Below are 15,936 nucleotides of genomic sequence, written 5' to 3' on the forward strand. Positions count from 1 at the left end.
AAAAAAAAAAGATATGCTCTCTCTTATATCCAAGGATCAAACTTGATCCATAATAGCAAATAGTTCTTAGTGCCTGTTATATACTATTGATCATGCCTTGCATTTCAGAATACATCTGGCCCATTTTCTTTGCTACTAGGAATGAAATGGAGATGGCAGTAATTAAGGCAGATTCAACAGTATCACTTCAATGCACTTTATTTTTAAGCTCTTACTGTATTTTAGAAACTTAAACAGCTAGCACAGAAATGAGGAACTGAGTGATACAAGTACAAATGTTATACAAATTCAGTTAGAATATCTGAAACCACTGCTGCAAATGCTGTGGTTGTTTCAATGACACAGCGAAGGTCTGTCATCTGATCTCAACTATTCAGGAGAAAAAACAGTGTATGTTCATCAAAATCTCTTTGAATTTTGGTATTTATTTGGTATGTTAGCTAACAAATCAAGTATTTTTGGCTCTGTATACAGACATTGACTGTCTTTTGGATTGTTTTGCAGTAGAATTTCATCATTTGATGGGAAAAGTGGAATGACAACCATGTAGCTTTCTGTTCTAACTAGATTTTTAGTGCAAGTTGTGAAACTACATCCATTTATGAAACTAGTGATGCTTTTATATCATCTTCTGGTAGAGGTACTGTGAATCCCTCTCTCCACCACAGCTCACAGATCTGAGATGTAACTGATTGAGGAGACCATAACGTTTATTGGCTATGTAATGTGTTACTAAGACACTAACAACTCAGTAACAATTATCACCAACTACATCGTTGGCAAATTGTTTATTAACACAATCAGCTAATGGACACGTGTCTGTTAGCAGTTTTAGAATTATGTGCAAAATTATATGATTGTAAACTGATATTTAACACTCTTAAATGTTATTAGTTAGACAGAAGTGCAGTTGAAATACAACTCTGACTATTCCATCCCATGCCATTTATGTGGGTGCAGTTCCACCCCACTTTGCTCTGTGTTCTAACAATCGGATACATTTTGGATGTAGACTTGTTGGAGAATCCAGCTAGCTGTTAAAGGCTATTGCTCTAGTGTCCCAGTAGTCTGAGTCCTTAGATCACCCTCACTACTTTCTGTAGTTGTCCATGTTCCTACTGCCCAAAACATGGTATTTCACAGAAAGTCAACTAAATAGGCTGCCTCATGCAGAATTAATATGATTGCACAGGTTCTGATGGCTGTACAAAGTTCTGCTTGCCAGCAGGTTCCCCAAACATGCTTGCATTTATCTGGTTTTGTTCTGATTACGTGTGGCTTGCATTACTTAAGACAAAATAATTTACTTTAGCCTTAGTTGTTCTACAAATAAATACCAATACAAATAATTTTCTATCTTATATACAGACAGTCCATGTAATAAAACAACATTTTTCGTGCTGTTTTTGAGCTTACATAGATTCCTACTGTCTTAGCTCCTTAATAACAAATAATTGTCCTTGATGTATTATTTGGGCAGTCTTCTGGTTTCCTGCAAAGTTCTGATACTCCTGTGAGACCTGTTGCTTGGGGAAATGAGGTAGCATCACCTGCTGAAGTGACTGAGATAGCTGGAAAACATACTGTGATATAACAAGATTCTGTTCATCATAGAAAGTTTCTCTTAAAAACTGTATCTGTTGTTTCTAAACCTTTTATTGTAGCACCTGTGTCCTACCCTAAAATGATAATCATTAATTAGGTTAGAGCCTTATCTTGTAGAACAGAGTATGTCCATCATTGACCAGAGTCAGTATTTGACAGAACTTAACACTGAATTTATGGTTTCTGATTATAGAAATGTATATAAAAATATTTCTAGTCCTAGAAAATTCTAACAATCGGATACTTTAAAGATTGACTGTATTTCCATTAATTTTTGTGAAAGCTATGTCTCTGAGCTAAAATATAGGTGAATATGTTTGCTTATAAATAGGTACCATTTGGAAATATCAGTATGAGTTAATTGAAAACCATATTTAATCAGAGTTGTAGGGATCTCAGAATGCCATTTAAAGTCAAGGAAGTCAGATGTTGTTTTGTATGCACATTCTATAGGTGCTTCAGAAAGTAGTTAATGTTTAATAAAACATACTGACACACCTGCAGATTTTCTATACTGAATTTCTGGGCAGAATACAAGGAGCTTAGCATTGGTAAAATTTTAAACTAGTGGAGAAACACCAGAAAGAAGATCTGTAAAATTGTTGAAAGTGATTCCAGGTCGTACTTGGTCGTGTTATAAATATCTCAGAACATTTTGGGATTCCTTTAAACTTTTTTTGTGAAGAAGAGATGAAGAAAAAGCTGAAGAACTTTATTCTTGGTTGTAGATAGGAGTGATTTTTTTCATGATGAGGACTGTCTGTTACGATGAAAGCTTGGTCCTGTTCACTCTAGTGGCTTAATGGCTGGCCTTGCCAGTTGGGTGATGTGTAAATACATAAATTGATCATGCAGAAGAAGAGCTTCAAAAGTGCAGTCACAATCCTATGTAAGAATTTAAAAAGCAAATGAAGCTAATCAGCTCTAACAGATCATGTACTGAAAATTTACTATTCTACAGCAAACTATACAGTACAAAGTGAACATCAGGCTTCCTGTGATCATCGTTGCACAAACATGTTTTGCATGTACTGTATTATTTATAAGCTCAAAATGGCAGGTGATTTTTCCATGCAAGTTATTAAAAGAAATTAAATTACCAAGATCCCAGGAACTTAGTTGTAATTTAGCTGTCATGAGGTAAATACAGGCATAAGATGTATAAGTAAATGTTCATTGGGATTTTTTATATAGGTGCAAGTTTTCATCGATGGTAAGCTACAAGATAGAACAGATTTTTCTTCTGTGAAAAGTTAAACATAATTGGATGAAGTCCTTTAAGCTGCATGTAAGAGAAGTTAATCTGTGTTCTGTTCTAGGTTGCTTCCCTAAAGAAGAATGTGGGTCAGTTCAGCGGGTTTCCATTTGAAAAAGGAAGTGACCAATACAAAAAGAAGGAGGAGATGTTAAAAAAGTAATGATCTCCATTGCTACTTTGTATAGACTGACTCATGCTGTACCATCTTTTTATTTTCAACATTTGTCTTTACAAAATTTACATGACATTCCATTCATGGTGCAAGCTTTCATATCTCTGCCTTAAAACCTTTCTCCTTCAGAATCAAAACCCATTTTTGCTTAATGTATATTAAAAGTACAGTGTTATTCCTAGAAATGCTGTGAAATGAATGTAATGAACTGGAACATTTAGCGTAACAAAGTGATGTTTTCTTGTTGGTGGTGTTTTTTTGTTTTGTTTGTACTATTTCTCCACATAAACTACTTCCCTATTAACAGAAGAAGGTGCTGCAAATTGGTTGAAGCTGGAATGAAAGGGTTTGAAAATAAGATAAAGCAGTAAATCTAGTGATAACAAATCAATGTCGGGATGTAGGCATAAATCAGTTAAATGTTGATCTGTTGTTTATAATGTGTTACTAAATACTTTGGTTTTTCTCTTCCTTTTTTCTCTCTCCAGATTTAGAAATGCAATGTTGAAAAGTATCTGTGAAGTTCTTGATTTGGAAAGATCAGGAGTCAACAGTGAGCTGGTAACCAGAATCTTAAACTTCTTAATGCATCCAAAGTCTTCAGGCAAGGTGAGATGCAGGTTATGCTTGTTTTAAGAACTCTGTCTTGGCAAAAAATGCAGCTGCCTTTATGCTTTAAAGCACTAAACAGAATTAGTGATTAATATGTGAGCTAATTAGGGACAGCCATTCCCAAATTCCAGTGAGCAGCATCTGCTTTGTGGGTGAGTGGAAGAGAATAGACACAGTAGAATCTCATAACGGCAATCAGTTTTTAATCTATAGGCAATACTGAACTGGTTAGACTATTGCTCAGGAAACTTCAGTTTATTTGCAGCAAACACTGGGAAGTAGTATGTACAAAGTCAGCATGCTCCTTAGGGATGCTGGTAGAACTGAGTAACAACAAAATGCAGTTTTGTGTAACCTCAAGAGTCGTCAGCTAATCTGCTGCCAGAAGAAAAAGTGAACTTTTATGGGTAATGTAAAATATCCTTGTTTGTGCTTCCCTAATCCCTAACTGGATTTCTTAGATTAGGGGAGTGAAGGGGAGGCTTAGCTTAAAAGTGAAATGCAGTTTCATTTTACTCTGATTTATACCCATGCTTTGAATTTCTTCTTAGCATGTTATAAGAGTAACGCATACAATTGGCCTGGTTTTTTGTTTCGATGATGTAGACCTCTGTACTTACTATTTTTTTTTTTTACTTATTATTTGAAGGAATTTATATTTTCTTTAAAATATTCTTTTGTATTCCTTTGTGAATAACATGCATCCCTGCCTTTCAGCCGTTGCCAAAGTCCAAGAAGACACCAAGCAAAGGTGGCAAAAAAGAACGCAGTAGTACTGGAACAACGAGAAAAACAAAACGCACCAAGTGCCCAGAGATCTTGTCTGATGAATCAAGCAGTGAGGAAGATGAAAAGAAGGAAAAGGATGATTCTTCAGAAGAGAAAGAAAGTGAAGAGGAGGTAATGAGGGCTCTTGAGTCATTTTTTTTCAACGTAGGGCTAAAAACTTTTCTCTGCAATTTGTCAGTGTGATTGCTACCAATTGTTGATTCGTAGAACATGTAAGGTTGGAGAGGTAATTGATGTTTTACTAAATTAATAGTTTCATTTATAAAATTTATAAGAGAGATCTTGATTTCTTGGTGCCTTAGAGAATCGATAAGATAATACTAAGGTTCTTGTTTTTGTTCATACACCTTAGAAAACCATTTGCTGGTTGTCAGATTAGGACAGTCAGAATTTGAAGTGTAGTTGATGGGATTCTTATATACCTTGTGAAGGTTTTATTAATGTAATCTTCATTTCAATAGTAAATTCTCAGTATCTTTTCCAGTGAGAGTATGTCTGTATTTGTATCTGTGCATGTAGGGTTTGATTGGATACCTAGAAGTTAACTCTGAAGTGAGTACAGGTCCCTGACTTAACTACTGCATTGTTTTCAAATCTTGCTTCCACATTTCTTCTGGATCTTATGTTCTCATCTCTCTTTTGGGCTTCTGTAGATCACAGAGCTAAAGGAGGCAACAGAACAAGCAGCCTTGCGGAGATCCCTGTGTTTTACAGAGTGTTCTCCCTATTTGCTGTTCTGCTGTGTATTCTTTGAAACTTAGTTCAGTCTTTTATAACATCAGAGAGATTAAGTTTAAAAAAAAAACAAAAACAAAAAACCAAACAACAGAAAAGCCTTCCACTTTCCATTCAATTTCAGTCCTGAACGTAGTTAACAGAAGACACAAGATGGTCTGGTGCAAATGCCACTGGTTTTGTCCATATGTCTGAAGTGTGAAAGAAAGAAATGAGGAGCCATAGGCTCCATCCGATCCTACATTTTGTTTTCAGTGGGACTTCCTTTTACTTCCTTTTTAGCCATAATCAAAGCCGTAGAACAAACAGCAATTAGTTAATTGGTGTCAAAGGAAATCATTTATGTGGGCTACCTAGCCTTTGACTCCAAACTGAGAGAGTTATTTACTTGAGTTGCATTCCCCCTATTGGAGTGCAAGAGTGACAGCTTAAGTAAATTGTCTGAGCTATACAAAAGCTGATGTATGCAACTTGAACTATTTATGCAAACACTTTTACGTTTCAGAGGTTCTCATGTTAATTTAAAAAGAAGCTTCGAGGAAATTCTTTGCAACTCCATAAAACAAACATAATTGTGAGTTTGCATTTTTCTTTTCCTCCAAATAGTCAAAAGAGGACAAAATACGAGAAGTTAATTTTATATTTGTTCATCTCTTCAACAGTACAGTCTTCCTGCTGTGAGGGAAGGAAACGTGGCTTTCAGAGCCAGGAGTCTGCTTTTAAAAACTTTTTCAAGAATTCAGCTATTTAAGAAAAAATAGTAGACCCTGTTGATCTAACTGAGTTGTCTTTGCCTTCTTTCAAAAGGCAGGAGGAGTTAGATGACCAACTTTGGAAGTTGAAACTGATTTGCATGGAATAAAAGTGTAATTATCGTGCAAACACTTGTATGCCAAATTAGTTTGAATATAGGAAGTGGTGAAAAGGAAGGATGTCTATCTTTGCAGAGTTTTAAGGTTATACCATAAAGAAGGAAAAATAACAGCTAGATTTATATAATATTTAACAAACTACAGGTTGTGTTTCCTCTGCTCTTTTGGCATCTCAGGCTGAAGTAGTTATGAGCTTCTCTTGACTGCAACAGTGTTTTATTGTTTTGTTTTTTAATCTTATGTACCCAGAAAGAAAAGATATCTGGAATACTTCTGCATGCTGAAGGAACATAATTTTTTTGAAGTTTAAATATGAGTTGTTAGTTTTAACCTCTGATTCTGTAGCTAGTGATGGAGCTTTAATAGGAACTTAAAAACTAAATGCAAGTTTAGTTAGGTTTGCAGTGATTCTTGAGTATATTTTTTGATGTTAAGCAGCAAAGGTCTCACTTAACAACACTGTTTTTTAGTTGTATAGCTGTAATAGCAACTGTAAGTGAGCAATCCAGTATAAAGAAATACACTCTGTTCTACTGAGTATAGTTTCAGGGGTTGTACCAGATACCAATTGAACAAGTAGTGAAAAGTTGTGTGAACTTATTTAGATGTTACTGTGTAATAGTGATAGCTCAGGTGACTGCACTGCCATTTAAAATTGAAATTGGAATTATGAATTTAGTAATTAGTTAGTTTGTTTCATGGTATTCTTTCTCTGAAGTCGGGTTTTATCCTGGTCTAAACTTTGTATTTCTGTGAGGGCAGTTTTCAGCCTGGTTAGAAGTTCTATGTAAAAGCCTGTGTTAAGCACACATTTAGTTTGTGATAACAATGCACTGCATGTATCCACACACTGTATGAATTAATGTTCCCACTTTTCCTATTGGTGGTAACTTAGTGCAGTTTTCTTTGAGTTTGCTAGCTGCAATAATCAACCAGCTGATCTTCTCAGCTGGTACTAAAAGAACTTGCTGTGTGTAGTCCTAGTGAAGTACAGCATCTAGAAATGATTGAACACAACATGCCATGCCTTTTAGAAATTTTTCAGCTAATTCTAAGCAACTGTAGCTTTGAGCAACCTGATCTGGTGAAATCTGCCTGCGGCAGGGGGGTCCAAAGCCAGATGGTTTTTAGGGTTCCCTCAAACCCAAACTGTTCTATGATAACTAACTGCAAATGGAAGGGTGCAGTACAGCTAAATTATAAACACAATCAGAAGGTTCCAGTTTGAGTATATAGAGGAGCAGTGTGAAATTCTATTAATGTTGTTGATGTAGTTTGTGCTGACAGAAGGGATGATTGCTGTTGCTTAAGAGGAGTGTGGGTTGTTCAGTAGGAATCACTGTTCTAATCCTCCATTTTCTTCTTTATAGCCCCCTAGAAGAGCATCTAAAAGAGAAAAATCTAAAAAGGTGACTTCCAAACCCAAGAAAACTGTGAAGGGTGCTAATGTCAAGAAGGCGGATAGCAGCACTACTAAAAAGAGTCAGAACAGTTCTAGAAAAGGTAAATGGCTTTAAATCTTTTGTCATGCATCGTCTTGTAGCTTAACAGAGATACTTATTAGAAGACAGGCTTCTTTATCTAATTGTGAAGGAAAATGGAGTTTGCTGAGTTATCGATTTGAAGTTTCTTTCCTTGCAATGGTAATTAAAAAAAAAAAAAAAAAGATTTGGGTATATCTTTATATAATTTATGTTGTTTGCATATACATTTTTGTCTGTATACCTAAAGTATCAGCCTGGTTCTGTCTTCTGTTGCAAGAACATCATGAAGTTCTATTAAACTTCAGTCTTATAATTGATGGATATATATAGTGTGTGTATATATATATATATATATATATATATATATCTAACTTTCTGTCTCCTGTTCAGCAGCTTGATATTCACAAATATGTGTTCCACGTGCATCCTGTGGCTCGTTTTCCTTATATCTGACAAATGCATGTATATACAGTTAGGGCAGCCCACTCAGCAGTGGCCCTGTTCTGAGGAGGAGCTTCAGCCAAATGATCTCCAGAGGTTATTTATAGCCTTCAATTTTCTCACCCTCTTGGAGTTAAAAAGCCATCCCAGTTGCAGCATGCATTACTAATGCAGCATATATGTGTACTACAAGCATAGTTCATTTAATGCCAGCACCAGCATATGTGTGCTTTCACAGAGAAATCAGTTCAAACTAACTACTCCCTTTGTCAGTGAGTTAAGAAAACAACAGCTCTCAGATAAAAAAATTATGCTCAGCTTCTTTCACAGCCTTGTTTCTCAGCTGTTAGGCAGCCTTTGCTGAACCGAATATTTTTCAGTTTGCTGATGGTACTGATGTCATAAACACAACTGTGTGCATGTGCACTTCATTTTACTACCACAATGTGTGTGTGATGTTACACATATACTTTGTGTATTTGTGTGTTACATAACTCTGTGCTTAGTTTCTTGTTTATTCCTACTGCATTTCTTTTTTAAGTCCACATTACGAAACTTAAAATATGAAGTGGGTCATTCTGCAAGCTCTTTATCTAGTCTTAGTGCCTCTATTCTCAGACAAGATGCCAGTAACAGTGTGCTGGAGTCGCTCAGTCGCAGCGTTTTACTGCTGGAAAAGATAGGACTGTCCTGTGCCTTTTCACTTAACTTCCTTTATGATTCTCCTTGTTTTTTAGCTAGTTTGTTTGTTTTTTCGGATGGTGTTTCTGATGGCATGTTTGGTATTACAGCACTGCAAAATTATGAGACTCTAATGAGCAGCACCATTGGGAAAAGGAATCTAAACTCCTTTTCAAAGCAAACAAATGTTGTTTTAGGACAGAAATGTCTCAGTTTTGAATTGCTGTCATAAATGTTCTTGGTTTGCTTTTTGTTTTTGTTTGATAGATGAATGTAAACAGATGCATACTTTCTAGAGTATGTATTGATTTGTTAACTGGTAGTTTACAAACAGTAATGCAGATGTATAAGTTAAGTGTAATACTGACAGCATTTGCTTTAGTTACAAAATGATGGACTGGCAAGATACCCATTTTAAGGGTGATCATTGCATCAAATGTTCTGATAGTTTTTGTTTTGGAGAAAGAATGAAAGCAAGTTGAAAATCTTTTACTCCAATCTGAATTACTCTTCATATTTAGAAAGCGAATCTGAGGATAGTTCAGATAATGAACCTTTAATTAAAAAGCTGAAGAAACCACCCACGGATGAAGAAATCAAGGAAACTGTCAAGAAATTGTTGGCCAATGCAAATTTGGAGGAGGTCACAATGAAACAAATCTGCAAGGAGGTAAGCAGATCTAGCAGCTTTTTTGGGGACAGTAAGTTGTCTGTAAGTTGACTTTTATCATCTTGTTTTGTTAACTATGGCTTACAGTCTACACAACGTTTTTGAAACAAAATGGTTTGCCTTGATTTATTTACTAACAGCTACTACTAGGAGGGCTTAATCTCAAGGTGTGCAATGCTGAATGTTCCACAGGAGAATGAAAATCTCTAAATCAAAAATAGCTACATGGAAAGTAGTGCTGCTACCTTCAAAGCAACTGCTGTGTATTAAGGAGCAAATATTAGAGTTGTTGAGACAGTGCAGCAGATTTTTGCTGTCAAAAGGGAAGGGCTGTGCTGCTCTGTGCACATTTCTGCTTGCCTTGCTCTTTTTGTATCCTTTGAGTCTGTTCAGTGCTATCAACGCAGAATAAGTGAATAGTTTTCAGCTGAGTTAACGAGTTGTGTAAACTGTGCAAAGAAGCCATTGAGCTTCAGGACAGGAGCCAAGGAGGAGTGTGGGTGGAAAAGGGAAAAGTGACCATCACAGCACTGCTACCTTGTCACTTGTTACACTGGGATAAGTCTGAAATGTGGTGAACTGGAATAACATTTTCTGCATTCATTGTCAATATTGGCATTCGCAGTGGTGGTGGTGGTTGTTGTTTAATTAGTTTGATATCCTTTCACTTCTCATTCATGATGATTAACCAAAGAGTAATTGTAGAATAGCACTTATATATACACCAACCAATATATATATATTTATATATACCAACATATTGCTTATGTTGGTAACTTGGAAGATGACAATTCCACTTATCACACAAAAATAAGTAGGTATTTGTTTTGAAACCTTATGTAGGTTTCATTTTGATTTATTTTTTTTGATAGATTTTTTTTTTTTTAAGAGGGTATTTGTCTGGTATTTGTAGAAAATGTATAGGACAAACATTGGAGAAGTCTTGATTTGCTTGACATGGCAGGTTAGGCATTCCAATTTGTTGATGTGTTGTCAGTAGCATTTTAGTCAGTGACCAACCATAAAAATAAATTTATTTAGATTTCATGGTCAAAATAAGGACAGGGAAATAAAAGTAATTTTCCATAATTAACAGAGGGAGTTCTGAGAGTTCTGTAATACTAGGAGTACAGCACTGCTTTTTGCTCTTTTTTTTACTTAAGCTTCTATTCATAAAGTACACTGAGTGAAAGTAACTCAAGGTTGTACTTTTAATTCTTTTTTTCTAGGTGTATGAGAATTATCCCAGTTATGACTTATCTGACAGGAAAGACTTCATTAAAGAAACAGTCAAAGAGGTAAAGAATTGTTTAGAAACGTTTTTCCAAGTCTAATAGGAATTGGCATGCCATAGTTTTACACCAGTTGTAATAGCCTCCTGCGTAGTGTTGGAAGCATCCCAAACCTCATTGTTTTGATAAATGTGAATACTGGCTTTTTTTTGCCCTTCTTTTTTGGCTCCCCTTATGTGGGATGTGTTGAGTGGTTTTGTTGGTTATTGGGTTTTGTTGCTGTTGTTTGTTTTGTGGTTGCTGGGTTGTTTTTTTCCTGTATTCCTCTTCCTAAAATAACTGGTCCAGACTTTTTTTTTTTCTTAGCATGTCATTACTACTTTGAGTTTCTGTAGTAAGCAGAACTAAAATTAGAGCTCTCCTAATTTTTGATGACTTGACTCTGAAGGCTGTATTTTCTTCCAGTTGCAGCTTTGGCTGCGAGTTGCTCTGTAAATCATGCACTGACCACTGATAACAAAGCAGAGATAGCATAAGCTTCTTAGACTGGAAAGCTCTACAAACGAGAGAAGGAAATTGGATAAAGAGAGCTTTTCTCTATATTTGCCCCTTTTCATTGATAACACAGTTAGGAAGCTGCCTATGAGGTTTTTTTTTTATTGTGGGTTCATTTGCAGGTGTTGAAATGATACGTGACTGTCTAGAAACTATTTACATCTATGTGCTGTGTGTGTTGTTATCAGCAAAGACATGAGAGCAATCTGTTTGCTGAAGGGATGTTCTTGGCCTTGCATGCCAGCAAAAGTTGAGTGCATTTTCTTGATAGTCTGATGCTGAAGGAGAGGCAATGTGTACGTTGTAGGTAGATGCAGAGAAAGGAGAAAACTAATACACTTCTCATTTCAGTTGATTTCATGATCTGATTTGACTGGGAAGTTGAAGATTCCTGATTTTGTTTCCGTGGATTTGAAGATATGATAGGCACCAGCAAAAGGAATGTGTCTTACCCTTGTGGTATTTAGTCAGAACTGATTCTGCTGATCTGATGCTAAGAGTGTTAATGTAAATCGTGTCGTGTATCTTTTTTTTTAAAGCAAAAAAAAAAAAATAACAACAACCAAACCAACAAAACATGCATTTGATGCGCGTTTTAGTTGAACATTCTTAAGTTTTGTGCATGGTAATAAGTGTTCCCTTTTTTATAGCTTTTGTACATCTTGGATTGCTTTGAATAATTAGATTGATTAGAACCATCACAGCTTTTTAGTCTGCATTACTAGCTTGCAGGAGATTTAAAAATCAAGATGAAAGCTGTTTATCTGTGGATATACATGCAGAGACTTGAATACTGCATTATTGGTTTAAAAAAAAAAAGAATATATACCCATTTTCAAAAAGAACAGGAGTTAATGGCATGTTAATGTCTTTCATAGTCTGAAACATTCTACAGATGCAGAATTATTCTGGATTGTCATCACTGTCTTGCATGTTTAGGCACTTGGAATTGTCAAAGCATGGTAACTAATTGGCATATAGATGTTATTTTTGTACTCTTAAAAGGCTTTCTGTTGTGTATATAAAGTTATTTCTGATTTCTTTTGTGCAAATCAGTTTTTAATCTTATCTTAGAGGATTTATGACATGAAATGTCAGTGTTCAGCAGTGAGGCTGTGATGGAAAGAGAGATGCAGAAGTCTGATTAAACTACAACTGAGTTGAGGTTTTACAATGTTTTTCCCATCTTGTACAGAAATGAAACTGTAGTTTTATACTTAAGCTTTTCAGTGTTTAATTTTGTACAAAGACTACAGGTACGTTTGTTTCAATGGCTTGAACTTATAAATAAAGTCCCTGTAAAGACTATAGGAAACTTTTTTCAAATCTCATGTTGCAAAAAAGGTCTTTTAGTGTTTGGACTTGATGGCCTGACGTCTCAGAAGTGGATATCCATGATGTACAGTTAGGAGGTGTGATAGCTTTGGAAGCCCCCAATGGGTTTTACTGACTTGGGCTTTACTACGTGATGGTATGGGAGCTCTCTTCTGAACCTCAGCCACGGTGCCTCAACGTGCGTGCTGGTACTTGTAAGTCTGCAGTCTTGAACTTTGACCCACAGCTTTCTGGATCAAAGTGAACTCTTTGCATATCTGTTTCTGCTCTTTTGGTTTCTGTTTTCCAAATACATTGTAGCTAATGTGGAAAGTCCTACATTTAACACCTGAACTAATAACAGACGCCCAAGTGTGGGCTGCCATTTATGCCAAAAGTAAAGAATCCCTCTGACTACAGTATTAATGGGAAGACGAAGCATATTTTTGCATTTTATTATTGTACAGTTGGGAAATAAGTGTTCATAAGTAATCTAAGTTCTGAAGTTCAGCCAGTTAGGCTACTCAGTCATCACATATTCTGACTTTCTTTGCGTGTAATCATTCATAAAAGGCTGAATGTAACGGGGTTTTTATTCAATAAATGTCTTTCTCAAAAATGTAAACCAATGTTGGTGGTACGTTTGCTTAAATGTATAGTAAAAATAATTATACAGAAACAAGGCTGTTGTCTTCATCTCGTTTGGTAGAAACTACCTAAGCCTGCATCAGCAGGCTTCCCTACTTAAGAGATTGTTGCTGAAGAGCATGTCTTTGCAACAAGACCTAAAATTGTATGCTCTGTGACTTTTTTTTCCCCTCTGAAATATTTGAGTATTAAGAATACTTTGTAAATTTTAATTATAGAATTCAAAACACTAGGGGCTTCTACTTCCTCTAGCAGTCTCAGTTAAAGCTGTTAAGTTACCTGTGTCAAGTTTTATTGTGCTTTCACATGGGTTTTTAATAATAGTAATTTAAATCATGTAACTTTCTCGTGATTGGTATTTTAATATACCAGTCAGTTTTCATTTTTTTGGGTCAGGAAGTGTTTTTATGACAAATGACTTCCAAGTATAAATGTTTCTTACTGTGTAAATTCTTAGGAAGGAACAGCGTGCTGCTATTTATTGTGTACGTGCATTCCTTGCCATTTTGGAATTGTGATGATGGAATGGAAATGGACTTGGCAACTGTCAAAGACTGTGTTACAACATCTTAATTACATCTAAGTGCAGTTCTCAGCTGAGAAGAAGTGTCTGAACTATTTCTCAGGTAATCCATTCCAGCCTGGCTGCAGCTGACACACAGTTCCACTGTGTGGAAGGCTGTGAGACCAGTACTAGAAGATACATTAAAAAATCTGTTATTCCTGATGCTACTGGATGTAAAACAAAGCTGATCAGAGCTTAAATTCTATACAAAATAGGCACAGAAGTTAACAGTGTGTTTAAGGCACATACCCTGAAAAAAGTTCAAGATCATATCCTGACCATTATAGTCTAGAAAAACCAGTCTAACTTCTTGGTTTAACTTGCTTACGGTGTAATTCCTACATGCCTACAGTGTGTTTGGTTCTTTTGTTTACTTAAGTCTTTGGTATTCATTGTTTTGGTTGGTCACCTGCAAAAACACATGTTAACCTGAATGGCTTGCTTACACAAGCAGCTGTTTCCATGAGTGATCTTGGTGTTTGGAGTGAGCGTGTGGGTCCTATAGGAGAAAGAAGATGGAGGGGATTAGGTGGGGAAAAGGAAGAGTAGAGATTTGGTGGAGGGAGGATGCTACGTGTCTTTAGACAAAGAGCTGAGTTGGAGTTCTGGGGTTACCCATGGTATACTGCTCAGGTCTGCCTGAATTTAGAGTAGGCACCACTGAACAGGGCTTAAAAATAAACCTTCTGGAGCTCAGTGCTTAATTTGTAATACTGCCTTTAGCAGTCAGCATGGCAATTCTGGGAAGGCTTATCAGGTTCTGTGCTGTTTCAGAAAGAAGGTACCTCATGACTGCTTGGTAGATTTCAAATCAGAAAGTTGTATGGCAAATGTATTGCAGAATACTTCAGGTTGGAAGAGACTTCTAGAAGTTATCTGGTTCCAATCCTCTGTTCAAGTTGACTGTAATCAAGTAGTTTCCAGTGGGCCAGATGGAAAAAAAGCAGTCATCTCAGGAATGTGTTCATTTTTTAGTTCTATTACTTTTATTTTAGCTCTCGTCACTTACAACAATGGAAAATCTGTAAGGTACCAGAATATTTTGTCTGGGCCCTTGAAATAAGCAATTTAATAAGTCCATGCTTCTCTTGCTGAAAATTTTTAAGAAAGTATGTTACTTTTGCTTTTCAAATAAATGTCTTTGAATTCAAAAATATTTGTAAGAGCAAGTAGCCAGAAGTTGTATATCAAAAATTATGTTCAGATGGGCCTTGATTTACAGGAGAAATGGGTTGATGGGAACGTTATAAAGGTTAGCAAATGCAGAACCCAGCATCTGGGAAGAATAAGCCCGTGTAACACTTTAGGTGGGGACAAAGTCATTTCTTTCTAAGCAACTTTGCAGAACATTTTCAGGAAGGGACCTGGGAAGGAGCAAATGGTGATGCGTCCAGTAATTTGAATGGAGTTCACCTATATGATGAAGCCCCTGTGATGGAACACGGGGAGTTCACAACACTTGTGTAGCCAGTAGGTCGAGAAAAGCAAGTATTTCCCTAAGTTCAGTACTTGGGAGCCTGCTTTGGGATCGCTGTGCTCAGCTTTGGGCTCTGTGAGATAAGGAAGGTGTGGACATTCTGGAGTGAGTCCAGTGGAAGGCCACCAAGATAATGGGTGTGGAACATGTGATGTACAAAGGGATGCTGAGCAAGCTGAGCTTGCTCATCCTTAGAGACAGGTAAATGGGGTCCATATTGCAGCCTGCAACTGCCAAGTGAGAGAGTAGAGAGCAGAAGGGGTGGGAGGATCCTCGTTGCTGGAGGTGTTCAGGCAGGGCCCTTAGCAACCTGCCTTACAGTGGCCCCTCTCTGAGAAGGACCTGCAACCATGTCCTCCCTAAAAATTCCTTCTGACTTGAACCATGATTCTATGAGAATGGATGAAATACTTTCCATTTCTTGAGAAATTCATTATCTGAGCAGTTGTGTTGCTCTGAAACATCTAATAACTTTGGCGTGGTGGAATAACAATTATAAGCTCCAACAGGTATTGTTTGGTGAGATTCAGAGGGTGTTTATCCTGCAAGTGTAATGGTCTTGGGCTGTTTTATACAAAGCAGCTGGTTGGGAGGAGGGAGAAAACTTAGAGTCTCTTAGTAATAAAACATTTGTAGTTTTGTCCACGTCTAATACTCAAGTCTGCAACAAAATTTGCTCTCTTAGAAGAATCTCAGGCCATAAATTCAGTAAAAACCTGGCCTCTCACGTGTTCTGTGGGATAGCACTGGTAGCACATTCACCATGCCTTTCTTCCCAAGCTTGTTCACTGGGCTACAGCTTAAACTTACTACTTCACTCTCATTT

At 36.6% G+C, this 15,936-nt stretch overlaps 1 protein-coding gene across 2 annotated transcripts in view; it reads left to right on the forward strand.

Annotated features, from left to right (window-relative positions):
• The window catches only part of DEK (DEK proto-oncogene), a 44,269-nt gene that overhangs the window by 3,477 nt on the left and 24,856 nt on the right, over positions 1-15,936 (forward strand). The window contains exons 4-10 of one of the 2 annotated variants that reach the window (XM_010708311.3): positions 2,925-3,019; positions 3,524-3,644; positions 4,365-4,547; positions 7,414-7,546; positions 9,171-9,319; positions 10,549-10,617; positions 11,458-11,925. In XM_010708311.3, coding sequence (XP_010706613.1) covers positions 2,925-3,019; positions 3,524-3,644; positions 4,365-4,547; positions 7,414-7,546; positions 9,171-9,319; positions 10,549-10,617; positions 11,458-11,469 — 762 coding nt within the window. In that variant the 3' untranslated portion in view covers positions 11,470-11,925. Of the gene's footprint in view, positions 1-2,924; positions 3,020-3,523; positions 3,645-4,364; positions 4,548-7,413; positions 7,547-9,170; positions 9,320-10,548; positions 10,618-11,457; positions 11,926-15,936 lie in introns of those variants that run through there. The other variant, XM_031552724.1, reaches the window with a different exon arrangement.

Source organism: Meleagris gallopavo, chromosome 3, assembly GCF_000146605.3.
Source record: "Meleagris gallopavo isolate NT-WF06-2002-E0010 breed Aviagen turkey brand Nicholas breeding stock chromosome 3, Turkey_5.1, whole genome shotgun sequence".
NCBI lineage: Eukaryota > Metazoa > Chordata > Aves > Galliformes > Phasianidae > Meleagris > Meleagris gallopavo.